Here is a 24,557-nt window from a genome sequence, read left to right as displayed (position 1 = left end):
TTTCCCCATCATTGGAGCAACGGGGCATCTCCTGGAAGGAATATTGTTGAGGGAAGCAGTGGACCTGTGAAAGTAGGACTAGATACTTCAAATGCTTTTTCTAACTTCTGAGATACAGCTCTACTATCTGACATTGTTTACAGTGGTAAACATGTCTGTGTTTACCATTCTATTTTCAACCTATGCACTTTGCATAATATATGTTAAATGACCAAATGTTTTGCATAATATATGCCGAATGACTGAATGTTTTGCATAATATATGTTGAATGACTGGTTGAATTCAGATGATGATTTTGTTTTTCATTGGAGAATATTGACACTTCTAAGTGCTCATAGCTCAGGCTGGAAATGTGGCTACCGTCATTAATCTCCATAGGAATTATGCGTCATAGGTCATAATGGCATTAAATGTCCAACGTTCTAAGGTCTGGACAGGACGTTCCTGACAGTGAACTTTTGCTGAATTCTTGAGTTCCTTCTCTTTATCATTGCGGTGAGTCAATTTTTTATTAAGCAATAAATAGCCTGCCTTCTTGCATCAGAACAACATGCCCATCACTGGTGATGCACCCCAGGTATTCCCCTTAATCATTTTAGCATAGCCCACTGCAATGCAAAGTCAACATTCAGGGTTGACTTTACCATCTGATTAAAAAAATAAATGTTTTTATTAAACTATTACATACCCACAGAATTCTGAAGAGTCAGTGGCAAGATTGGGATGTTTTCTGGAGATCAGCAGGCTATGTGCCAAGAGTTTTTGGTTAATTCACTGAGAAAAGGGTTTTGTTGTTGGTGGTGTTTGTTTTTTACCCATCATGTCCAGAAACCTCAACATGGAAGAGTCTCAAAATTGAACACACCCAGGGAGTCAGACCCATGCTCACCGAACTCACGAGGGACACACGTACAACTAAAAGGACTTTGTGTGGACAAAAACAACCAGAACTGTCACAATGACCACCAGGCTCCTGTGGTTGTAACCAGCACATTCTTTCCCTGCAGGCAGAACAAGTGGGAAGCCAAATTATGAGCTGAAAGTAAGTAGAGAATGAAAACAAGAAGAGATGTGTATCCTCAAGGAATATTTTGTCCAGGACATGAGAGGCCTGAGGAAGCTGCCATTTTTTTTTCAATCATGAAATAACTCTCTGGTTGTATGTATGTATGTATGCATGTCATTGTATGTATGGCCACATACATTTCCTTTCAGATTCAAACTGTCTCTCAGAGAGTCTTTGGCATTCTTTGGCATCTCCATCTCCATCTCCTTGTCACTCTTATTTTCTCTGATACAAACAAAGCCTGCTGCCTAAGCTCACACTTTGTTCCACTATAGTAAGATTGTAAAGAGAAGCAAAAGTCAATGGTATATGAAAGTATTATTAATGATATGGCCACTTATAAATTAATACTCCATTCAAACACCTCTTTTAAACACCTCCCCCCCACACACACACACACAATGATGGTGAACATTTACAGCACAATGCAAACACATTCAGTTCTATTGCAAATCTTGCAAAAGGTGTAAGGTCAGTGAAAGTGAGGTTGGTAAAACTGGCACATGAGGATCCATGGAGTTAAACACATGAAGGTAAAATCAACTGGGCTGACGACTATATTGATACTTCAGAAGAGAATAGTTTGAACATCAAAGAACTAATTGAGACCCTTGGGAAAACTGAAGAAACTCTGAAACATTTTTACAAAAAGTGACCCTCTTTTTTATTATTCTCTGAAAGTCAAATATGAAATAAAGCATGTTGTAAGGTGCTTCACAATGCTTAGGAAAAATTTAAGCCAACAATAATCATCTTGATTTATTATTTATTCATTCTATAATTAGCACATGGTTGTACTTATCAATTTTGTTCAATGTAGGATAGAATAAATGTGTTTTAAAAATGTTGAGTTTTATTTTCAAGACAAGTCCCCAGCAAACCTTTTTTCACTAACTGCTCTGAAATTTGGTCCGTGTTTTAAGTAGATTTACTTTGAGGCTTTCCCAGTGCTAATCACAATAGGATATTAAGGACTTTCTGTACTAATGACACAGAACTTTTCTAGTAGTAACAGTCTGATGTCTTGATTGTTTCTATTTGCATATTGAATTTTTACTATTTTGTCTATAAAATATCCTCATTTCTCAGTTCTTGGTGGGTAACTTGTTATTTACTCTTAGGTGTTTCCTACAGGATCACTTCCAAAGGGTGATACTTTAAAAAGTATCATCAGTATCTTCTAAGGCAACCCATGTAGAGGACATAGACTTTGGAGTCAACCTGGAGCCAGACCTATATTTGAATCTGCTTTTGCCACTTAAGAGACATATGACAATGGGCAAATTATGTGCCCACTCTGAACTTTGGTATCTTCATCTGTGAAAATGGAGCAGTAATAGCTCCCTCACAAGATTGTGGTAAAGATTAGATGTGAACATGTGTAAAATGCCAGGTACAGAGAAAGCATTCGGTATGCAGTAGTTGTAGCAGTGCTCTTTATTTTTGGTTTGCTTGGCTGCCAAATTTCCCTTGTGATCTTAATTTGTTGATTATTTTGTACATTCGGATTCTTTCCATGTGCTTTGCAATGTGAACCTAGGGTCTCTAGGCTATTAAAAGTAGCTAAATATGACTAATACTGAAAATATGCCTTTAGGAGCGCCTTGTTACATAAATCTCTTAGATCTCTAATCTATAAAGCTTTGAAAAAACTCATAATGAGGTTTTTAGGATTTACATTGTAAAATTTTGGTTGAGTTCTTCTATAAGTTGGATGGCTGATATTTACATGTGAAAAACCTCAATGGAAGTCTCCCTCTCCACACCCAAGCAATTTTTATAAACAAGTCTTGACTTAAAGCCAAGAAACTCAAGTCTTTCACCTTGCAGAGAGCCCCATGCAGAGCACAGTCTTGGAAGTCAGGTGGTCCTGGATTTGAACCTCTGTTTGGCTGCTTCCTGGTTGTGTGACCTTGACCAACTTAGTATTTCCAAGCCTGGGTATATTTATCCATAAAGTTGGGGATAATAAAAATACCTACGCTGGGGCTGCCATGAGGATGAAATAAGACACAGCATAGAAAATGCTTATGTGCCCATACAGCTTGGCACATTGTGCTTAAAATCCTCAAAGTTAACAGGTATGTCATAATTTGTTGAAAATGGTAATAGTGTAACACAAAGAAAACAAAAAACAAGTTCAGTTGAGTCTCAAACAAATTATGTTCTTTGGTCTTGCCTTGCTTTTTGCCTCTTGCGTTTCCTACGTTTAAGATCCTTTCCCTCCCCTAGGTGGTGGTGAGATGATTTGGGAGACTGGGATTGACATATATACACTAACATGTATAAAATAGATAACTAATAAGAACCTGCTGTATAACAGAATAAATAAAATAAAATTCAAAAAAAAAAAAAGATCCAGGCTTCCCTGGTGGCGCAGTGGTTGAGAGTCCGCCTGCCGATGCAGGGGACACGGGCTCGTGCCCCGGTCCGGGAAGATCCCACATGCCGCGGAGCGGCTGGGCCCGTGAGCCATGGCCGCTGAGCCAAAGATCCTTTCCCTCCCCTATTACTCCTGAACATGTCTTCTGCCCCAGTACTTGTCAGTGATCTCTTCCCCATCCCCACACACAATCAGGATAGCATGTTGGGTTGCAGGGGCAGACCTTATTCCAAACTGGCAAGAGGTTTCTACGTTCTTCTTCTCTAAGACTGGTATATCCCCCTACAAGTCTGATGGGTTCAGATATTATTTAATTTACTCAGCTAAAGTCAGGAGATAATGATGGCTAACATTTAGTATTCACCTATTAGCACCAGATACACTATGCTAGGTGAGTTAACAAACATTATAACATTTTGATTGTTCATAACAATCAGGCAAGGCAGATACCACTTTTCCTGTGTCTGAGAAGGGTAGCCAGAGGGTTTGAGCCAGTAATTTGCTCAAAGTCACACAGTAGTAAGTGGCAGTATCAATGGCCATCAAGATCAAGTTAATGCATTAATTGGTATGTGATGGCTCTAAATGGTTTTCTACTTCTGGGAAAGGCCCACGCAGACTTCTCATACTGGCACTTATATGTGTGCTATCATAATATCACTTTATTCGTGTAGGACTTTTACCCTTTTCATACCATTTATCCCCTAGCACCACGAATGTGTATAATACATAATGCTAAATGTACCAAGATCCTTGTACATTCCATGCACACACACTTACAGTACATTCACCAATTATACACTGGATGCTGGAGATCTGACCAACAGAATTCCAGACATCAAAAAGCAAATAAACTAGACTTTCCTCAACTCAATAATTCCCGTTTAATTTCCCCTGGCAAATACTGAACTTCAAACTGTGTTTGTTCTATAAAGTAGAACTTTCGAAATATTGTGATATGGAGTCCCACATAGTCAGAAGGAGAGACAGCTGAGAAGGGCGATTAAGGTGGATGTGTTTCTTCCATTATGAGTTGAATTTAAGTTTCTCATTTCAGAATAAGTACCAAATTCTGCAATCATTCCAAAAGTGGAAGTTCAGCTCACACTGCATTTTGGGGAAGCTTTAACCACACTAACCATTTAAGGTCAAGCAAACAACCGGTCAACCCTCACAACGTGCGTAGTTCAGCTAAGAGATAATAGGCTATCTATACATCTCTATATGTCAGCGCCATAGCGCAATTCAGGTCCTCCTCTCACCACCGCAGCTAGGCAGACGGACACCCTCTCTCCAAGCCGCATGGGAAGTCTCACGTTTAAGCCCCCAAGCAAGTTGCCGGCTCCTGCCTGCACCCCACGTCTACAAGGATTCCCTCTATTGTCTTTAACACACTCCCCAGCAAAACGTCCAGTTCCAATCAACTCTAACTGCGAGGCTGACCCCCGCCCGGTCCCCGGCGTCGGCTCAGAAGGCTGGGCGGGCGGGGTGGGGCGGGGCGCGGCGGCACGCACTGGGGCGCCGGCGGGGCTGGGGGCGGGGCCTGCGCGAGGCGCGCAAGGCGGGCCCCCGCCGCTGTTTTCGCGCATTCCCCTTTGTTCTGCTCCATTGTGTGGCGCTTCCTCCTCTGGCGCTTCTTCTCGGCACCCTGGCAGCCTGTGGGGAATTCGTGAAGGGGCTTTTGGTGACTTTTTCTTTCTTCCGCCCTCCTCCCAACCCCCTGGTTTATTTCTGAGGAAGTGAGGAACTCGTTTGCGCTGCCCCGCCCTCGCGGTTCCCTGCCCTCGGGCCTAGAAGGGAGGCGGAGTGGGAAGTGACCTGCCCTCCTCCCCATGCCGGCTTCCTCGTCCTCCCGCCTCGCTCTTCCTCCGGGAGGCATCCTGACCCCGCATTCTGGACTTTCACCTCCTAACCGGCCGCGTCCACGCCAGAACGGCGATACGCGACCCTCTCCCCTCTGAGGGGCGCAGGCTCCGGCCGCCTGGGGCTCCACCTGGCACCCAAGCGAAGGTCGGAGGCCGGTGTGCGGCCCGAGCCCAGTCGCCTCAGCGTACCGGGAGCCGGTGCAAGTGTCGCCGCGACCCTCCCAATCCCTCGCGCTCGCGCTCCCCGGGCGCCGCACGGCCTCTTCAGCCCCCTTATATAGCCCTCTAAAAATAGCTCGCCTCGCACCGCCTTGTAAGGCTGCAGGGAGATTCGCAGCGTGCCAATCCGCGCCCGCCGCCAGGGCCAAGCCCCGCCCCAGGCCCTGCTCCACGCTTCCCATTGGTCCTCAGTGACTTCATGAGCCCCCTGTTTACCATACATGGTCACACGCGGCCTAATGGACGCCCTCCTCCGAGATCCCACGGCTGCGCGGAGAGCCGGGCGGAGGGAGGGAGTTTGGGGAGGGGGAAGAGCAGGAGGAGGAGAAAAGGAGGAGGGGGGGGAGAGACTACAAACTAGCAAGGATGGGGGTGGGGGTGGGGAGGGAAGGAAAGAGGGGGAGAGAAGCGATCGCGAGAAAAAAAAAATGCCACCTCCCAAAATAAAGAGCAAAGATTGCATTAGGAGCGAACAGCGCTGCAGAAATAGATGGCAGCTTCGTGTCAGTGAGTTTGCATCCCCCTTCCTGATCCACGAGCTGGAGTGATTAGAGCCCTGGAAGGGAATTGTTACTCCCGTGAAGTCCCCTTTTCCTGGCAGCCGTCTGCACTGTACACGCTGGATGCCTCTCTCCATCCACCCCACTCAGTCTCTCCTCTCTCACCTCCTCTCTCCCTCTCTTCTGCATTGATTTTTTTTTTTTTCCTTTTTAGTTGACTGAAACAAAACAAAACAAAAGGGCCACTGGATGTCTGCCTCCTTGGGGGGTGAGCCAGACAGACTGACAAACAAACAGACCCAACTGTGTTCGGGGGAGGGTTTCTCCTCCCGTTTTGCCCGGCAGCAGCAGCATGGACGTGTTGGCTAGTTATAGTATATTCCAGGAGCTACAACTTGTCCACGACACCGGCTACTTCTCAGCTTTGCCATCCCTGGAGGAGACCTGGCAGCAGGTGAATGATTTAAATTACTTGTGTAAATCGTGTGGTGGCGGCGGAGGCGCAGGGGCTGCGTTGGTGTGGGCTTGGGGTTGAATTTTGTTTGTTCGTTTGTTTAATTCCCCCCCCCCCCCCTTTTTGGCTGTCTGTTGTTTAAAATGTTTTCGGAAACAGTCATCTGCTTACCTCTCCACCCACCCCCTAACCCCTTAGTGTGCTGAGCTGAGCGGCCGGTCGGAGCTGCCTGCGTTTCAGTCACCAACACACATCCTTGCGCACACGTTGTGCGGCTCACTGCCCCCCAGCAGAGACCTGCCTAACTTCTGGGGTTCGGAGGAGCCGGGTGGGAAGGTGGTTTGGGGCTTTACGAGCCATCACAGACAGGTACCGCGTCCCTACATGCACGAGCTCTACCTCCTTGGTACCTTAAATCAGGTTCATCTCTTTCAACTGGTGCTAACGACCGTCAGATGGGGGGGAGGGGGTAGGAGCAAAGCGGAGTGTTTTCCTAGTAATTAGCGAGTATCAGTAAAGAATAGGAACTTGATTTTGAGATTAGAAGCTGGGCAGAAGGAAGAGGAGCCCAGTGATAAAGGATACTCAAAGATATCTCGGAAGAGGATGGGAAGATGTGTCTATCTCATGCTGACCGTGCATTGTAGGTTTCCCCAGTGCGGTGTCTTCGGAAGGAGAACACCGTCTGTGGGTGTCCTTGCTTCTCTTTCGTTTGGTGTGCCTCTCCACTTAGCACAACCTCCGACAAAGGGTGGTGTGTGCTTCCATGCCTCTGACTTTGTTTTAGAGGACTAGTCAAGAAACTCCTAAGATGCTGAAGGGCACCGATGCCAAGTTGGCTAGGCGTCCCAGTGAGGGGGAAGCGGGGCTGGTGACAAGTTCACTGGGCTTTGTGAAGTGGAATAAAGAAAGTGCTGGTTAGTGGAAAGTGCGAGATCTGCTGCGGAAACAGTGGTTTTCTCAGTAAGGATTAGGAGCTGCTGAGGGGACATTCTGCAGGAAAGATGGTGGGTGGGGATGGAGGGACACGAACATTCTTTCAGAATTCTACAGTGTGCATCACGGAACGTGCAAGAAGACAGTTCGGATTTGCACATTGGAAGTGTGAACGTGCACAATCCGTCTGCGAGAAACGTGCTTGCCCTTGGGGCGGGCGGCAGGAGGCTTGGTGTGTGGCTGCTCATGTAACTTCTCTGCTCCGTGACAGCAGCTTGTTAAGGCTAATGAACGGCTGAATTTCCTCCGACAGGATACAAAGCGGGATTTGCCAGTTTGAGCCTGGGATGTAACAGTTGCTGCTTTAGCGAGTGAGGTTTGGCTTGTGGTATAAGGAGCCTATCCTGTGTACCATTGTTGCTAGTTGCTGTTCTCCCCTGATTTCGAGGCTGGAGTTTCTCCAGGTACTGGCCTCTGGTGTCTGTGCTTCCACACATACATTCCTGCCCAAGGATGCTGGCAGATGTGTTTGACTTTGTCTTTCCCTAAATGCACGCACAGCTCACATGTTTCTAGCAGAAGGCATTTCTCCAGTGCATCCTTTCCCCCATCCTTGATGAGACTATCTCACGAAGGGTCTCACTAGAGCTTTTTCCTGCTTTTATTTCACATGCTAATTAAACCAAAAGGTTGCCAGAATTTCATTTTCTGAAATAGTCTTCATTTCACACTGTCAGCCCACTGGTGTTGAATCGGTTGCCTATTAACAACTGTCTAGACAGGTTAGGGAAGAGAATCTGTTGATTTAGTCAGCCTGCCCAAGGCAGCCCTTGTTTGTGACTAACTGTTAAGCAGGGTTGGAGGGAAGAAAGTTGGCTTTATTTGTTACAACGTTCCCTCCTGATGAATCACACAACTTTGTTTGGTTCAAGATTTCACAGTAGTAAAGCCTGCTTTGGGGGAAGGCCTCTCCAGAGGAAACCTGCTTTTCTAGATCTGGTTAGAGCATCCTTGAGAAGGTCTAGATCTGTAAAGAAACATCATTGGTTTGATAATTAGAGGATGTACTGGATCTTTTGTTTCCTTAGAAGCCTTCTCCGCTTCCCACCCACCTCATCCTTCATCTCACCTCCTTCAGGGCATCTCTAGCTTAGTTTGTATCTGTGGGCAAATAAATATTCACCCCCCTGTTTCTTGCGTTAATCCTCTCCTACTGCCAACTGCCCTCAGCTTAAAACCCTTTGCCAAGCTCTTTCAGAGGCATGCTCGTAATCCATACTGAAACATAACTTGTGAGGACGCGGTCCTAAATGAGATATCGTTCCAAGGAGCTTTCTTCTGTGGGCTCTGTAGTCACAAATGCTTTCTGTAAAGGTGACTGTGCCTCCCAGTTCATGCTGATGACATAACCTCCAACCTCTGTCTCTTCCTTCCTCCCTCTACCTGCCCCCTCCCTCTTGCCTCTTCTGAGTATAAAGGAGGGGAGTGTGGTTATATGCAACTGTTGGTTCTAAATCAACCATCACATGGTGAAATTTTAAGGCTCCTGTGCTCAAATCAGCTCAAGAAGGTTGCTACAAAGAACCCCAGGCAGGAGGAAGTTTCCTGATGCTCTGGGGTAATCAGATTTTAGAGGTCAAATGAGGAGCAGTTATTAGATGTACTCCTGAAAGTGAACAGTGTACCTTGAGGAGACGAGCGAAGTCCAGAGATTCCAGTAGTCTTGATTTGATTCGTAAGAAACAGAGTGGCTTGGATGATAAACTCAAGACCATCTGTGCATTTGAAAATTAAGGATGGACTCTTTGGAGTTTTTATTTTAAACTCAAGTCTGGGATAATAGTTCTGCTTAATAGTCAGTGAGCTTGTCATGGCCCTCCTGTCACAGGGGTCGTCATTTTGACATTGGGTTTTTGGGCAATATTGTCTGAGCCTCATACAGCTCCAACTATGAAAACCATTGTTGGTGTAATTTTTAAATCCAGATGGACATCCTACATTAACAGCTCTCCATTCCTGGGCTCTGACTGCATACTTAAGCATTTGGCCCAAGTAACATCATCCCTGCCTGTCATATAACTGTAAATTACACTGTGCTTATGTGGTCTGTTATTTTATGGAATTCAGCTGACGCACAACTCTTAAGGCTACCAGCCTTAAGCTCTTTGGAAACTTGAAGGAAAATTTCCAAGAGCTGTCTGAGGAAAAGTAGGAAAAAGTCAAAGGTAGGACAGAAACTAAGAGTAGCGTATAGGGTACCACTTGATGATGGATAAAGGGGGACCCATTCATGAGTTTTGTTGCCATTAGAAATCATGATTTTTCTGGACCCACTGCTGACTTGGGAAATAAAAGAGGATTTGGTACAATACTGATGGTTATTTTTCTTTGGGAAGCTACAAAGACTTTTAGAATTTGGATATATTCTTTATACCTAGACTGCTATTTCATGAGTGCAGGTCAAGTAATGATGTTCTATTTGCACTTAGCTTTGCTTCATGCCATTGAGGAGCATGGTATGTTTACTTGAAAACTCTTATGGAATTATGCTTGTTGTTAATGCTGATTCATAATTGGCAGATGGGGTCAGTTTCAGGCCTCCTTTTTGCTCAGAGAAAATTTTCCACTGCTACTGGAAACAAATAAATCATAGAACATTCCTCCCTCCTCCCCCATTCCCCCATTGTTTTAAACTAATGGCATACTTGGCTACTGTAAGAACTACAGCGTCCCCATAACACTGCAATTTCATCTTGGTTTCAGGCACCCTGAAACACTTTTTACAAGGGCCTTTGGTATGAAGCATCTCTAGGGGACAACTTACAAAAATGGTTGCCTGCCAAGAACAGCCTCATGGTGCAAGGGATGGGATTTGATCTGTGAGCTACATCGCTTCTCCTATGTTGGGATCTTGCCTTTGCACTGCCTTCTACAGGCCCGAGCAGCCTGGTGCTGTCTCAGCCAGAAAGACAAAGCAAACTGTAGGGTCCCTGCATCCGCAGGTTTGCCTCTGTCCCCAATTTGCAGAAAACCTTGTCATGAATTAGAATTTCTTGGCAACAGCACCACCCAGGGAAATTTGTAGACACAAAGGAGCCTTGCTAACCACACTGAAAGGATAAAATAGCTGGCTTTTTTTTTTTCTTTTTTGTATGTGATTTGTGTGCTCTTTAGTTACCATAACTCTATTTTTTTTTTAAATTTGAAACAGTGACTTGATAGATGAAAAAAAAATCAGAACTGCCCCTGTTCTCCAGATTTTCTAAATAAGGATGCAGTCACTCAATAAATGTAGCTTTACAAATGAAAGCACATGTGAATGCCATCTATCACACAGTTGGCCTTTCCATGTTCTTTTTAATTTTAATTTCCATGTTCTTTTTAATAGATACATCTTTGTGTAGATTTAGGGATTCTCAAACATTATCACTCAGTCTACCTGTTTGCAGTTTGGTATTTTGAAGTGAGTGAATGTTACAACGCAGATGTTTTTACTACATCTGTCTTTAGTTGGGGGGATAAAGGAAGTGGTGACTTCTTTGTTCTCCATGAAACTCCCACCCCCACTCCCTACCCTGAGGAGGATATGATGTTGGGGTCCAATCCATTTAAAGGGCAGAGCAGAAGATGTGACACCTCACCCTGAAATGATTTATGTATGGGTATGTCAGAGACCTTCAGCGTTCAAAATGTGCTCTTCCTCTCTCCCAGCCCATTCTAAATATAAATGCCAGTGGGGGCTATTTGCCTCTCCACTTGAACGGGAATAGTTTAGAGAAGGTCCTAATGGAGCTTTCAGTAGCCATTCTCTTATAAATCTTCAGATTCTTCTCCCTTCAGAGAATTCCTGTATTTTAACTTTTTGAGTACGAGAAGGCAATGCAGTCTTCTTTAATCACTGTGTGATTAAAGCACTGTGTGCTTATTTGGGAGAGAAGACAGTTTCCTCTGGCCAGTCCGAACTGGCTCATGTTGATGGGATAGCTGGCCAGATCGGGTGGTAGACACCCGCTATCTCTGCAGTTTGTCAGTAGCGTGCAAGGGGTTTTAAATCACCTTTGCTGGACTCCATGATTGGTGAATGCAGAGAACGCCTCTGTGATTCCGGTTCACTCAATCTATCAGTTAGCATGTATGTTTGGAATTGGGATTTGCTGAAAGTTTAGGACAGCTCCCCAACGTAACCTGAGCGGTGCCAGAAGGGTGAGGGGTGGAGATTTATCTCTCTACAAATAAACCCCTTTGTTTCCCCAAATTAGCTGAGTGCTTGCTTAGCATAAACAGGTGGAAATATTTTAACCCAAATTGCCAAATCTTACCTAGTACAGTGATTAGGAAGCTCTATAAGTACTAATGGTGTTAAAGTCGGTGGAGCAAGATGCAGCATCTAATCATTAATGTTACATGCAACATCCACAAGTTAAGAAACACTCCTCCTCCCAGTTACATTGTGTGCTCATTTTAGAGCACCCGCGTGAGAAGCTATCCTTACTTAGTTTAATTTAAGTGTTCCCCAAATCAAATATCGCATTACTGGAGCAGGCTTTTACCTAAGATCGGTCATGATCTTGTTCCTCTCCCTTCTTGTTCCTTGGCCTTCATTTTCTGCTGCTAATTTGGAGAATCATTTCTCCTGCCTTGAATCCTTTTTGTTTTCCTCACTTGGCATTTTGCTGTGACCCTGAGAACTTGGTCCTGCTAAGTGTATTGTGTCCGTTGCACTCTCCATTAGAGCAGCTTCCAGCTGCCCCATCCACCACATGCGTGACATAGAGATGGACAGCGGGGGGTCGGCAGCAGCTTTGTGATCAGTCCGGAATCAGCCTGCTTGAGGTGGGAGTGACTTCTGATTTCATAGTGATACCATTCCTGACTGAGCATTACTGGAACAGGCTTTTACCTAAGATTGGTCATGCCTCTGAGCTGGTAGAGGCAGTCAGTCACACCTTGTGGGCTTTTCTCTGTTTATATTAAAATATGGAAAATATTTCACCGCCAGTACTTCATTCCTTTGCTCTGGTTATGTGCAAAATACTGTTTGGGTGATGCGAATTTGAATTGGATATAGTTCTGCCCTCTATGAGCTTGACTTCAGTAGGGGAGAGTGAGCATGTTCAGAATTAAGTAACACAGTATTAGAACACAGTTGCCAAAAAAAAAAGAGATTTTAAGTCCAGTATTTGAACACTGACCCATGCCTCTCTGTACTTACCCACCTCGTTACAACCTTGTTTATAAAACATACTTGAGATTTACTAAATTTTCTTAGGCTTTTTTAGCTAATGGTGTAATGGGGCTGGTGGCCCTTTTAGGGCAGATGAGTCGACAGTGTGAATGAATACGCATGTCCATAATGACCAGGAAACAGCATCCATGTCTGTGTCATTCGGAAATGATTATAGGTAATTAAAATAATTAATGTAGAGCCATATGCAATATCTATTTCTGAATATGGGTTTATTGACATTTCCTGAGGTCATATTGAAAGTCAAGCCCCAGGCCTTGTACCAAAGCTAGACCCAGAGAATTTTAGAATTTCAAATCCTGAAAGGGTCTTGGTTTCTTTAACTCTAAAACACTAGGCTAGGACCAAATGATTGTTGAAGCCAGATGAAGCATTGAACCTTCCAAGGTCACCCAGCTGTTGTTAACATGGATGGTGGTCCCAGGCCCAGTACTCTTTCAGATGCCCAAATCAGTTTGCTTGCTTTTCATCACACTGTTCTGAATATACTTTGAGTCACTTCTCATCTTTCCTCCTCTCTCTTTCCCCCTCTCCCCTTAAAGGGAAGCAAGAAAACCCCCATTTTACTTTGAACAATACTAGTACATGGAATTTTTGAATTGTCTGGGCCCTAAACCAAGATATTGAATATCTTGGAGAAAGCTTATGTGTGTAATTTAATCTCTTTTCCATTTTTAATAATGTGTGGTAACCTGGAAAATGTACACTGTACTGAAAAAACAAAATAAAAGCCCCCAATTGCAACTCCAGCCTTATGAAAAAAAGTGCTGTCACTTAAATGATAACAAACGGAGCGAGAGTAAGAAGGGTGCATTGAGATGTATGTGGTAGGGAGTTGGATGGATGATAGAACTGGGGTTTTATGTGGAAAGCGTCAAATGCGAAGTTTTGAAATGCTTTGTCTCTGACAACTTGCCAACAAAGGGACTGCATGAAACTGTAGCAGTTATCATGTGCCAATTCAGAAAAATCTCTTTTGAAGTATTTTAAAATTTCTTGAGAGGGTTGGATGGGCAGTGAGGTTGTAATGTTTTACAAATTTAAACAAAAAACATTGCACATTGTGATAAGCAGTTGGGAAGAGAGACAACTTCTGTGCGGTTTTTAAAAAGTCCTTATGGGGTGGGAGGGTGAAGCCAAGGCTCAATTTTCAGTGTCCCTAGTGAGGAAAGGAAACGCAGGGTGCTCTTCACTCTGCTCAGTGACTTTTGGCCCTTCTCCACCCAATCTCTAGTATAGTTATGATGGTAAAAATTCTCTCTTGAAACTTGGCTCACAGATTGGTTTCACCTCTAAGATCTTAGAAACTGAAGATTTTTTCCTAAATGGAGACTTCTTTATTTCTTCAAAGCTGTAATCTACAGCTCCAACTCCAATATTTTCCTGAGTTTCAGGCCCACATTTTTGAACTGGAAACCTGGGGCTGACACTTAAGGCTTTTGGGGTTGTCCCATGAAGACCTCAGCTGAATATGTCCCAAAGCTTGAACACGTCAACTTCTTTATTTCTTCAAAGCTGTAATCTACAGCTCCAACTCCAATATTTTCCTGAGTTTCAGGCCCACATTTTTGAACTGGAAACCTGGGGCTGACACTTAAGGCTTTTGGGGTTGTCCCATGAAGACCTCAGCTGAATATGTCCCAAAGCTTGAACTCGTCAACTTCTTTCCTCCCTTTCCTGGCTTCCCTGTTTCTTTTATTGAGTTGACCTTTCTTCTGTGATCCAGGTTTGAAGGTCCAGCCATCTTTGGCTCCTCTCTTTCCCTTCACTCTGATTGGTTGAAAAATCCCATTGATTTGGTTCTTACAGTACGTCACCATGGTCTACCACTTTCTTCTTGCTCTGCCATTGCCCCAGGGCAGCCCCATCACCTCAGCTGGACTGACTTTCTGCCTCCATCACCATGCTCCAAACTGTCAATGGGGCCCTCTTTTACATACGATGAGGCCAAATGTCTAAGAGTCACGATGTTCCAAGACTGGGTCTAGGTAGTAGTCACAAGTTTCCCCCTTTGTTACCATGTGCGGTAACCGCCATCCAAATTGAATGACTGTACTTTTCCTGCTTCTCTCTTCATTTATGTCATTTCCTTCAGCCTTTTCCTTCTTCTTCCTCTTTGAGTCTCTTTGTCCAAATTCTACCCATCCTTTAACTTTCAGATGGTTGCCACATCTTCCAGGAAACTCCCTCGCTTTCCCTTGGCCAACAGTAATTGCTGCTGTTTCTATACTCTTGTGTAGAACTTTTTACTTCCTCATGATGCTTTTCAGTTTTGTCCTGTAGTATAGTTTTTCTTTTCTTTTTTTTCCCCCATTGCCTTATTTTTCCAGTTAGGTTGCATGATTTAGAGCAGAGTCCATGCCTTGGTTATAATTTTGATAATAAACTTTTAATACATAACCCTTCAGGTTCTTAGAAAGCCTTGCACGTGGTAGATACTCAATAGATATTTAGGGCTTAATGATGTGACTTAAGATTTGACTATGTCTGTAGTAATGGTTCACAACTGTGGCTGCACCCCAGACCAATTAAATCAGTATTCCTTTGGGTGGAACCCAGGTATCAGTGTCGTTTTGTTTTTGTTTTTTTATAAATTTATTTTATTTATTTATTTGTTTATTTATTTATTTATTTTTGGCTGCTTTGGGTCTTCGTTGCTGTGCATGGGCTTTCTCTAGTTGCAGTGAGCAGGGGCTACTCTTCGTTGCAGTGTGTGGCCTTCTCATTGCGGTGGCTTCTCTTCTTGCGGAGCACGGGCTCTAGGCGTGCAGGCTTCAATAGTTGTGGCATGTGGGCTCAGTAATTGTGGCCCGTGGGCTCTAGATCGTAGGCTCAGTAATTGTGGCGCCCAGGCTTAGTTGCTCCACGGCATGTGGGATCTTCCTGGAACCCACGTCCTCTGCATTGGCAGGTGGATTCTTAACCACTGCACCACCAGGGAACTCCCTCAGTGTTTTTATAAAGCTTCTGGGTGATTCCAATATGCAGCCAAGGCTTTGAGCCATTAATCTATAGAGGGTTAATATCAGAGATACCAGAGTTGCAGGTGGCTACTACTTATATGGAAATATTTCATTTCTTGTATAACTTGGAATCTAAGTGTAATAGAGGTTTATAATAAAGCAGGACAGTGGATGTACTTCATCCAGCTCCTCGGTTAATAGCAACTGTCCAAGTGTTGTTTCATCTTCCTTGTTTTACTTTCCCTTACCCTAAAGTGTTTCTCATTTAGCTCACATTTCCTATGACCCACTAGAGGTTTGCTTAACCTGGTCAAATTCCATTTCTGGTACCTTTGTGGTGGTGGGCATTAAACTCCAACCATGCCGTGCTTCAAATAATTCATTCTCAGCAAGCTCTCGACCATGATTTTCCACTTACCTCAGCCTGCTCTGTGGTTTTAAAGGGATGGATGCATGCACAAACATTTGTTGGATGATGCCAGATAGGCATTAGGTAGCAGCTCTACATATTTCTTTCTGACCTCACTGTTTGCAAGTAGACTCTGTTTATAAAGAATTTCAAAGGACCCATGTTTCTAGTAAGAGGAGCAAAAATAAACTGTGGAAGAATTGCCGCTGAGGACATTCAGGCAAGGAGGCTGCCTCCTCATCCATAGAAGGCTTTAGCTCTTGTGGTAATGACTGTGGGCATGTGGCGATGTTCACAAAGAAGCCTTAGAAATGCCTCTATTTCAAACTGTGATGTTTGCAAAAATGTATGTACTGTAGCTACATCCTTTCATCTATAAACTGTCTTTGATGGGGGTACGGTTGGCAAGAGAGAACATCATGAGAGGAGCTCAGAGCTTAGGGTTGAAGGATATCTTTTGGAAAGCTCAACCCGGCCGTGAAAATGGCAATTAGCTGTGGAGCAATTGCTCTGCAAGGAAGTGTCCGCCTGCTCCTGACCCCGCTTTCACACTCACCTTGCAGAGCCGAGGTAGCAGGAATTCAATGGCGTGGTCACAGTGCTGGCTCTTATTTTTGGAGAGGCGGCAAATTCGCTCATCACACAAAGGAGTGGAAATAGATTGCCCCAGCCCTACCTTTTGAGCTCTTAGTGTTTGTTCATATGGCCACTGTAGAGCCTGTTAATAGAGCACAGTTCCTGCCTAAGGGGTGAAGGATGTCTTCTGTGAGGAGGCCTCCGTGCAGGACTGATTCTCCAGTGAGCTCCCTGAGATGCTGCTCAATGACAGACTGCGTCTCTGGCTTTGCGTTCTGCGTTCCAAGATGGCTCAGCCCTCCCCTGTGCATTTGCCTCCCTATATCAAGGTCCTTGCTTTCTTTGATATGGACCAAGATATGATTTCCTCTGTGACGGAGATGTTCATGTTGGCTTGTGAGAGTCTAACAAACATCTGTATTGAACTTTTTTTCTTAAGGGCTCAGGGTGTTTTGCTCAGGACCTCTTGTCATCGGCACATTCTTTTTGTAACTAAGGAACGGACAGGTATTACAGAATTTCCCGTTCAGAGGTGAGAAAATTGGGGCAGAGGAAGATTAAGCAAGTTGTCTTAATGTGGCCGCAAAGCAAATGAGTTGCAAAACCAGTGGTGGAACACACTTCCCTCTTCCTTTTTTCCACTTGGCTATTCTGCCTCTTATCATAATAAGCATCATAATAATATCTAATATCTGTCAAATACTTCCTAGAGATGATCTCATCTGAGCACTTTATGTGCATCATTTCATTTAATCCTCACACCAACCCTGTGAGATACATATTCTTCTTATCCCCACTTTACAGATGGAGACATTGAGGTTCGAGTTATTAAATGACTTTGCCTAAAGTCACACAACTTGTAAGTGGTTGAGCCAGAATGCAAACCCAGGCAGTATGCTCAGGACTCCAAATTTTTACATTTATACTGACTCCTAGTTAGGCAGGAGACACCAGGGCAAGAGCCAAAGGTCATGGCCTGGGACTCAGTGGAACTGTTTGGGTTTGAACAGCTTTCTGGTCTGTCTTCTTTCTGGGCCTTGGTTTTCTCATCTGAAAAAGAACTGGGTTGTGCTAGGGCTCCTTAATGTCGTAGTGTTTGTAGTAGTCAAATTACACGAGGCCTTGAAATCAGACAGAGCTGGAACCTTGAGAAAGTCACCTAACGTCTCTGAGTCTCATTCTGTCATGAGTGGAATGGAGTTAATAATGCCTAGGTAAGGGCAGGCATGTTGGCTCTCTGGCCCAGTGTCTGGTACATGGCATCCACTCAACAAATGCTCTTTCCTTCCCCGTTTTCAACCATCCTTCCTCCTGTTGAAAACAGTGCAGAGTGACACAATGCTCTCTTTCTAAATAGTATCACTGGTCTCTCTAAGATCCCAGTGATTCTGGAATGTCTAAGAGAAGGTGAATGATGAAAGGCCAGGCCAGGGAGAATGCTGGGCATTGGACATGGTGTTCCTTTATCCATCCCACAAGAGAGCTCTCATGAAGTCACTGGTGCGTAGAAGTGGGGAAATACTAGCAATACCCATTGTCCCCAAAACTCAGCCCCCTTTGATATCCTTGGAATTTGCTTAACTTGCTCACACAAATGTCCAACTCGTTCCCTTTCTTTCCAGTCTTACTTCTGACTTACTTCCCTTAAGTTTTTCCAGCATGCGGTTATTTTTCTTTACGAGCCAGAATTAGGCACATATACTATAATACAGTGCTGGTTACTACACCTGCCTTTTCTGCCTTACCTGATGACTGAGCTTACAGCAGCTTATGAGAGTGAATCAGGTTTTATGAGATCTATAAATATCTCCGATAGGATTTTTATTTCATTTCCCCCCTTCAAATAAGACATAATGGAAGCAATCACATACACAAGGAATATTCTTTCTGTGGTAAAGTGGGTGTTTTTGAATTGGCCTCTGAAAAGCAATAATTTGATGTGGTTGTTCCATGTTGCGAGTTTTATGGGGGAGGGGGAAGAATCATGCCTATGCTGCTATAAAACTCGAATATTATTTCCTCATGTTGAAGGTTTAGCCCAGCACCTATGGGGAGATTTATGTTAGAGATGCCAGCCCTGTGTGCAGACTGCATTTCCTCCTTCTGAGGAGTGTGTATTTGTGTTTTCTTAGACACACAGAATCCAGGGAAGGAAGGTCCCATTGGCTGGCAGGAGGGAGGGCTCCCAGAAAGAAGGTTTCCAGTTCTTTGTCTCATCTGTTTCCAGCTGCCCCAAGGGAGGATGTTCTCATCCTTCTCTGCACTTCATGGATTTCCTAGGAAGATTTCACACCACTTAATATATCTCAATGAGATTTTTTTCCCTTGGAATTTCACTTTTTAAAAAAAGAGTCTTAAACTTATCCAATTTTTAAAAATGTACTCTTCCCCAGTACCAAGTATGGAAAGGATTTTCCTTACCTTGCTCTTTGAAGAGTGTCTAGAAGGAACCTTGAACATGTAACTTTAAAGAATCCATTAAAAAAAAAAAAAAAAAGCCGTGAGAGTTCTATGTACCTCGTTTTTCCTGTCTGGAAAATGGAAGTCAGGAGCTCCATTTGCCATCTTACTCAGGACCATTGTGACAAAGTTAATTATGGATTTAACAATTGTTTTTGAAAAATTGAATATCTGACTCTGACTACTTAGGATTTTTTAATTTATTTTTTTGGTACAACTTCTCCTTGCATACATCTTCCCCCAGTTCTCAGAAGCTTTGTGTTTAGCTAGATGATAATATAATTTGGCCTCTGAAAGAATAACCCATGTGAACTTAGTACCTGATCCAAGGACATGCAGGATTTTTACCTTAATGTCATTTTCATTTTTTCTATTTAACTTCATCTCAGTGTGTAATATAATCTTATCATTTTGGCTCTGCTACCTACAAACACTATTCCGTGCTTATCATCAAATGATGTGACTTCTCTGGTCCACAGTTTCCTCATGTGTATATAGTAGCGTAGAGTTAGGAATAGTCAGCGATCAGAGATACCAACAGGAAGCTCCTGGGCTAAACTGGCTTCAAGAGCTGTTTTATTTGGTCAGCATACATATTTCAATTTATTTTTAATTGGAATGCTTTTAGACAGATCATGCACTCTTCAATTAACCTTGTCTCCGCTATTTCTACCTCGCTTCGTTTCTGATCTCTGGCCAGGTGAGCATGCATTTGGGTTTGTGACCCCCAGACTGGCAGCTCTCTAAGTCACCTTCCCCTCCAAAACGCTGTGATTTGGGGACAACCTTTATTTCTTTATCAGTCTCAAGCTGGCTTGATTACTACTCTTACTTGGAATCCATTTTCATTTCTTTTTAGATTTCTCTACCTTGTTGAATGTCTTTGTTTGGGATTCTGTTTTATAAAGCAGATTCCAAATTGCTTCTCAATTTCTCCTAGTCATCCAGGTTCTGTTGTAGATCATCGAAATCTGGGTTGGAAAAGACCATCTGGTTTACCCCTCTCCCTGCCTGGGCTGAGCAGTGTCTGCAGAGCATGTTTATTACTTATTGGTATTTGCAACATTTTCCAATTTGGAAACTGACTCTAAGTTTCCTGAGCTTGCGGCCTCTTCTTGGTGGAAATGGGAGTGAAATGGGACAATACCAAACAAAAAGTTCTTTTGGTCTAACAGCCCTCATTAACAAATGACTGCCATTGTCACTGTTTCTTTTGTCACTCCTGAGACCCAACTGGTCAGTGGTGGGAAAAACTCCTTTTTGTGATAGAAAAACATGTAACCATTTCTGAGGTTTCTTAGTCTTGACATAGAAGCATGTTGTACAGAACCCCATTAACTGCTTTAACTGCTTATTTTGTGTGGAAGTAGATTTTATATGACTTGTTTCGCTGAGGAAGTGATGCTTTTTGTGTGAAGAACTCCAGGGAATTATAATAAGGTACTTTCCTGAGAATCAAGTAATTTGCATTTTTTCCTACGCTTGGCACTCAAATACTGCCAGCAAGGCACTTGGCCTTCATTTTCTAATGCTTTCAGGATGCTAGTCTACATTAGGGGTGTTTAAAAAAATTTATTCTTTTGTATTGGCTCCCTGATATTACTAAGGATATCATTTAGGTTGACCAGCTGGTGATTTTCAGGGTCATTCTTTTCCTGTTAAAAAAACCCCTGTCATTCCATTAAGTTACTTGATGCGGGGTATTTCTCCTTTTCTCCAATCTCCAATTACTTTTTCTTTCTTTCTTTTTTAAAAACTCTGAGTGTTAAGTAAAGGTCCAGGTTCATTATCTTGTTAATATATATATTAATTAATTTTTTAAACTAACAGCTGTTTATCTTACTGGGTGAATTGGCAGCTATTAAAATATTTCTGAAAAAATATCCCTAGAAAGAAAGAAAGAAAGAAAAGAAAGATAGAAAATAAGGAAAAGAAAAGGAAAAAGGAAAGAAAGACATTATGTGGACTTCAAATGTCCTTGCACAGTTCTTCTGTGAAAGAGAAGCGGAATGCAAACCATTTGTCTTCCTATCCAGGATGTGCCTGCCTACATTTTCCTCCTGTTTTTGCATTCATGATCTCTGTTTTTATGCTCCCTATTCATAGAGACTAGAATTTTACAAATATTAGAATTTGAGGACCATTAGACATCTCACTGCAATCTGTTTTCTTCTCCTCAATTTGCGGGTAACCTGCCTGAGCTTTAGAGAACATTATTTAAGTCCAAGCGAGTATTGGACCATCAAGAAATGTGAGCCCCCTTTCAATATTTTATTTATTTATTTTCCAAATTTTTATTGAAGTATAGTTGATTTACAATGTTGTGTTACTTTCAGGTGTACAGCAAAGTGATTCAGTTACACACACACACACACACACACACACACACACACACACACACACACGCTTTGTCAGATTCTTTTCCATTATAGGCTATTACAAGATACTGAGTATAGTTTCCTGTGCTATACAGTAGGTCCTTGTTGGTTATCTATTTTATATATAGTAGTTTGTATATGTTAATCCCAAACTCACAATTTATCCCTTTTCGGTATTTCAAATGCATTCTCATGTTAACACAATGCATGGTGTGGCATGGCTCAAGGCAGTGCTTCTCAAAGGGTGGGCTGCACTCCAAGGGCTTCGTGAGCACAGCGTTAAATAACAACAGAATCACCTTGGGAGGCCTTATTATTCCCTTTTTAGTTTTCTTTCAATCCTTCTGACTAACTCAAGGAGAAAGACTCAGCTTTGTGGTAGTATGTCTTTAAGGCTTGATAATCTTTTCTTCTCCTCCGTCTTCTTCTCTGTCCTGTCCTCCCTCCCTCCCTTTGTTCCTTCCTTCTTGCCTCTTTTTCTTTCCTCCCTCCCTCCCTTCCTTCCTTCCTACCTTTCTTTCTTTCTCTCTTTCTCTTTCTTTCTCTCCCTCCCTCCCTCCCTCCCTCCCTTCCTCCCTTCCTTCCTTCCTTCCTTCCTTCCTTCCTTCCGACAATAGATCCCAGACCCAGAGATTTTGACAGGCAAACATTCAGCTAAAAGTTAATAATATCATTTTGGCTTTATTGTTTTTAATTTTATGATTATCTTTTATTGATGAACATTTACAGGAAGAGTATTTTAAAATATATTCAGCCTTAATACATAATGCCTTAGTGAGGCAGTTAAAAATGTAGATAATAGGGAAATGATTACACAGATGGAATGCTGATTTGGTAAAAATGTATGAAGGTGGAATGAAATGAAGTTTGAGGAACGCTGGTGTGGTAGAAAATCAAGGGACTTGGAGTCAGAAAACTGGAATTAGGCCTGACTTTGTAAGTATAAACCAGGGCAAATTGCTAAGCTGCATTTTCCCATCTGCAGTATGGGGTTTATAATAATAGGATTCTTATAATCAAATGATATATGGCTGTGAAAGTGCTTTGTAAACTGTCATATGCTATATAATGTTGTTGTTTTCTATTCTGTGGTAGGGGAGACTTTAGTCTCAAACCTTAAACTAGCACTCCTTGCTGACTTGCTTCTTCCTTATGATTTCTGTGTAGTGTTCTCAGCAGGGATATAGTAGCTTCTTACTTGTTCAAATGGGGCTATTGCTTGTGCCTTAATTATGGCACTTTGAAAAATCTTCCTACTGGTTTTCTAGAAGTGGGGACATAATTTCTAATTTCTTTGTGTGTGTGTGTGTTAGCTTTTAAATAAATTTTGAAAAAGTAAACTTAGTATATAATTTATAGTATGTCAGAACTACTAGATTAAGATAATACATTTAGCTTAATTGATTTTTTAAGATAAATTTTTAAAAGTTAAAATATTTTACCACACTCATGAAACAATTGTGTGCATTTGTGTGTGTATGTGTGTTGGTGCCCAAGGATGAAGGAAGTTTGGATTTTATATAGAAAGGAGAACCCTGGGGACAGTTTGCTTCTGCAAGTGGAAGTCTGGGGTGGCTAAAATGACTCATTAACAATGTCTGTCTCATGTTGTTTGATGATAAGAAGATGGGGACTTGCCTGGATAGGAAGTCCTGGACTTACCAGGACCTTTCAGCTGACTTACAGGGAAACCCAGCTTATGCTACACAAGGATTGGAGTGACAGAGCAGCATGCGTGCTCTCTGGGACATGGACTTTTATCCTGCCCAAGACAACCCTGGTAGGAGGTAACTGTAGATAAGAAGGGAGGTTGATTTCTCTGACATGAGGACCACACTATGTTGGTCAAGCTCCATGAACTCTTCAACTCAGGATGCTCAGATCTCCATGCTGCTTAAGACAGGTGCCCTATTGACAAGAATTTGGGGGCCCAGAGTGTCAGGTCCAAAGGCCCACTCTCCTACTGCCTCATCTGGAGCACTGGTGGAAATGAGGGTGCATCTGGATCACTGTCTATGAGGCCACTAGGGTTTTAGCCCATCCCTGTTTTGGGGGGTTGAGTAACTCCGTCTGTCTACGTTCTTTCAAAGCGAAGGCTTGCAACTTCGATGGCCCTGGGAGCAGCCCATGTGGTGGCTTGCACGGGCCTCTCTTGTTCTGCCTGCCTGGGTCAGATGGCAGCCACGGCCCTCCCCTCACCCTAGGTAGAGTCGGAGGGGGTCCCTGAAGCTCGCAGCTGCCTGTTTGCCGTGGCTGCAGACTTTCAAGGGGAAGTGGAGATGGAGAGGGACAGGAATCTACTTCTGTAGGGGTTTGTCAGGACATACCTTTGGCTCAACCTCCCACATGAGAAATTTGATTCTGGGGTCAGGAATGTGACAAAACACTTAGGTATGCAGCTGGATTTTTGCCATCAATGTGATTTGCAGGGAAGTGTGGCCATAAAATGCTTGAGATCATGAATTGGATGGACTCCCCATCTGGAGAGCCATACCTTTCCCTGCAAAATTAAATATTTATGTACTTTTAAAGTTTAGTTTTGATTTTTTTTTAAAAAGAGGATAGAAACACACTCAACTATTAAGAAAAAAACATAAATTGCTTCAGACCTAGTGGTAACATTTTCAAGTTTGCAACAAACAGCTTTATTGGAAAACATTGTTTTGTTCTTTAAAGAAAATCAAACGCATCCTAAGATGTTTCAAGACCCGGCTGATGCTATAGTCCTGGCCAGTGAACACCATGGAAGCAGCAGAGGCTGGGGCTGGCACTGGCACATTATATTATCAGAGAGCTTTGTCGCCATCTGTTATTCCTTGTCCTCTCGCTTTCAGGTTCCTCCACTGTGGCTTTCCCAGTCAAGTGCTAACTTATTTCATTTTTAAAACACTTTTTATTTTGAAATAATTATAGACTCATAGTAAGTTGCAAAAACAATACAGAGTCCCGTGTTTCCCCCAGTGGCGACGTCTTATTCTATAGCTATCAGATGACTTACTTCATTTTGAGGCACTTGCTCTGAGGGAGTCGGGCATGTGTGGTAGGAGGGAACACCTTGGAAAGCAGGGTGATGTCCTTGTGGGGCAAAGGGAGCTGTGGGCA

The 24,557-nt window shown here is 43.1% G+C and overlaps 2 protein-coding genes across 10 annotated transcripts in view; one reads left to right on the top strand and one right to left on the bottom strand.

The window, feature by feature from the left end:
* Positions 1-24,557, top strand: part of KLF7 (KLF transcription factor 7) — a 150,375-nt gene that overhangs the window by 30,638 nt on the left and 95,180 nt on the right. For 5 of the 7 annotated variants that reach the window (XR_007478253.1, XR_007478252.1, XR_007478251.1 and 2 more), the window contains one exon: positions 6,249-6,488. Coding sequence is in view for 4 of the 7 variants with exons in the window: in XM_049711929.1 (XP_049567886.1) it covers positions 6,387-6,488 (102 nt within the window). In the remaining 3 variants the exon portion in view is untranslated. Of the gene's footprint in view, positions 1-5,897; positions 6,489-24,557 lie in introns of those variants that run through there. The other 2 variants (XM_049711930.1, XM_033429034.2) reach the window with 2 other exon arrangements.
* LOC125964935 (uncharacterized protein C11orf96-like) lies at positions 1,771-5,852 on the bottom strand. 3 transcript variants are annotated; one of them, XM_049711931.1, is made up of 2 exons: positions 4,965-5,852; positions 1,771-4,522 (listed from the first exon to the last, which is right to left on the bottom strand). In XM_049711931.1, exons 1-2 carry the CDS (start codon positions 5,714-5,716, stop codon positions 4,504-4,506), a joined length of 771 nt encoding a protein of 256 aa, XP_049567888.1. In that variant the 5' UTR covers positions 5,717-5,852; the 3' UTR covers positions 1,771-4,503. The 3 variants fall into 3 exon arrangements, with proteins under 3 accessions (XP_049567888.1, XP_049567890.1, XP_049567889.1); XM_049711933.1 differs by having other exon boundaries at positions 1,771-5,106; positions 5,356-5,852; XM_049711932.1 differs by having other exon boundaries at positions 1,771-5,106; positions 5,505-5,852.

Source organism: Orcinus orca, chromosome 7 (genome assembly GCF_937001465.1).
Source record: "Orcinus orca chromosome 7, mOrcOrc1.1, whole genome shotgun sequence".
In the NCBI taxonomy this organism is placed as follows: domain Eukaryota; kingdom Metazoa; phylum Chordata; class Mammalia; order Artiodactyla; family Delphinidae; genus Orcinus; species Orcinus orca.
The sequence above is the reverse complement of the archived record's forward strand: the minus strand, read 5'-3'. Positions and strand labels throughout refer to the sequence as shown.

Bases quoted from the DNA above. Each gene is read 5' to 3' on its own strand.
- LOC125964935 (XM_049711931.1), bottom strand. From the start codon at position 5,716: ATGGGAAGCGTGGAGCAGGGCCTGGGGCGGGGCTTGGCCCTGGCGGCG.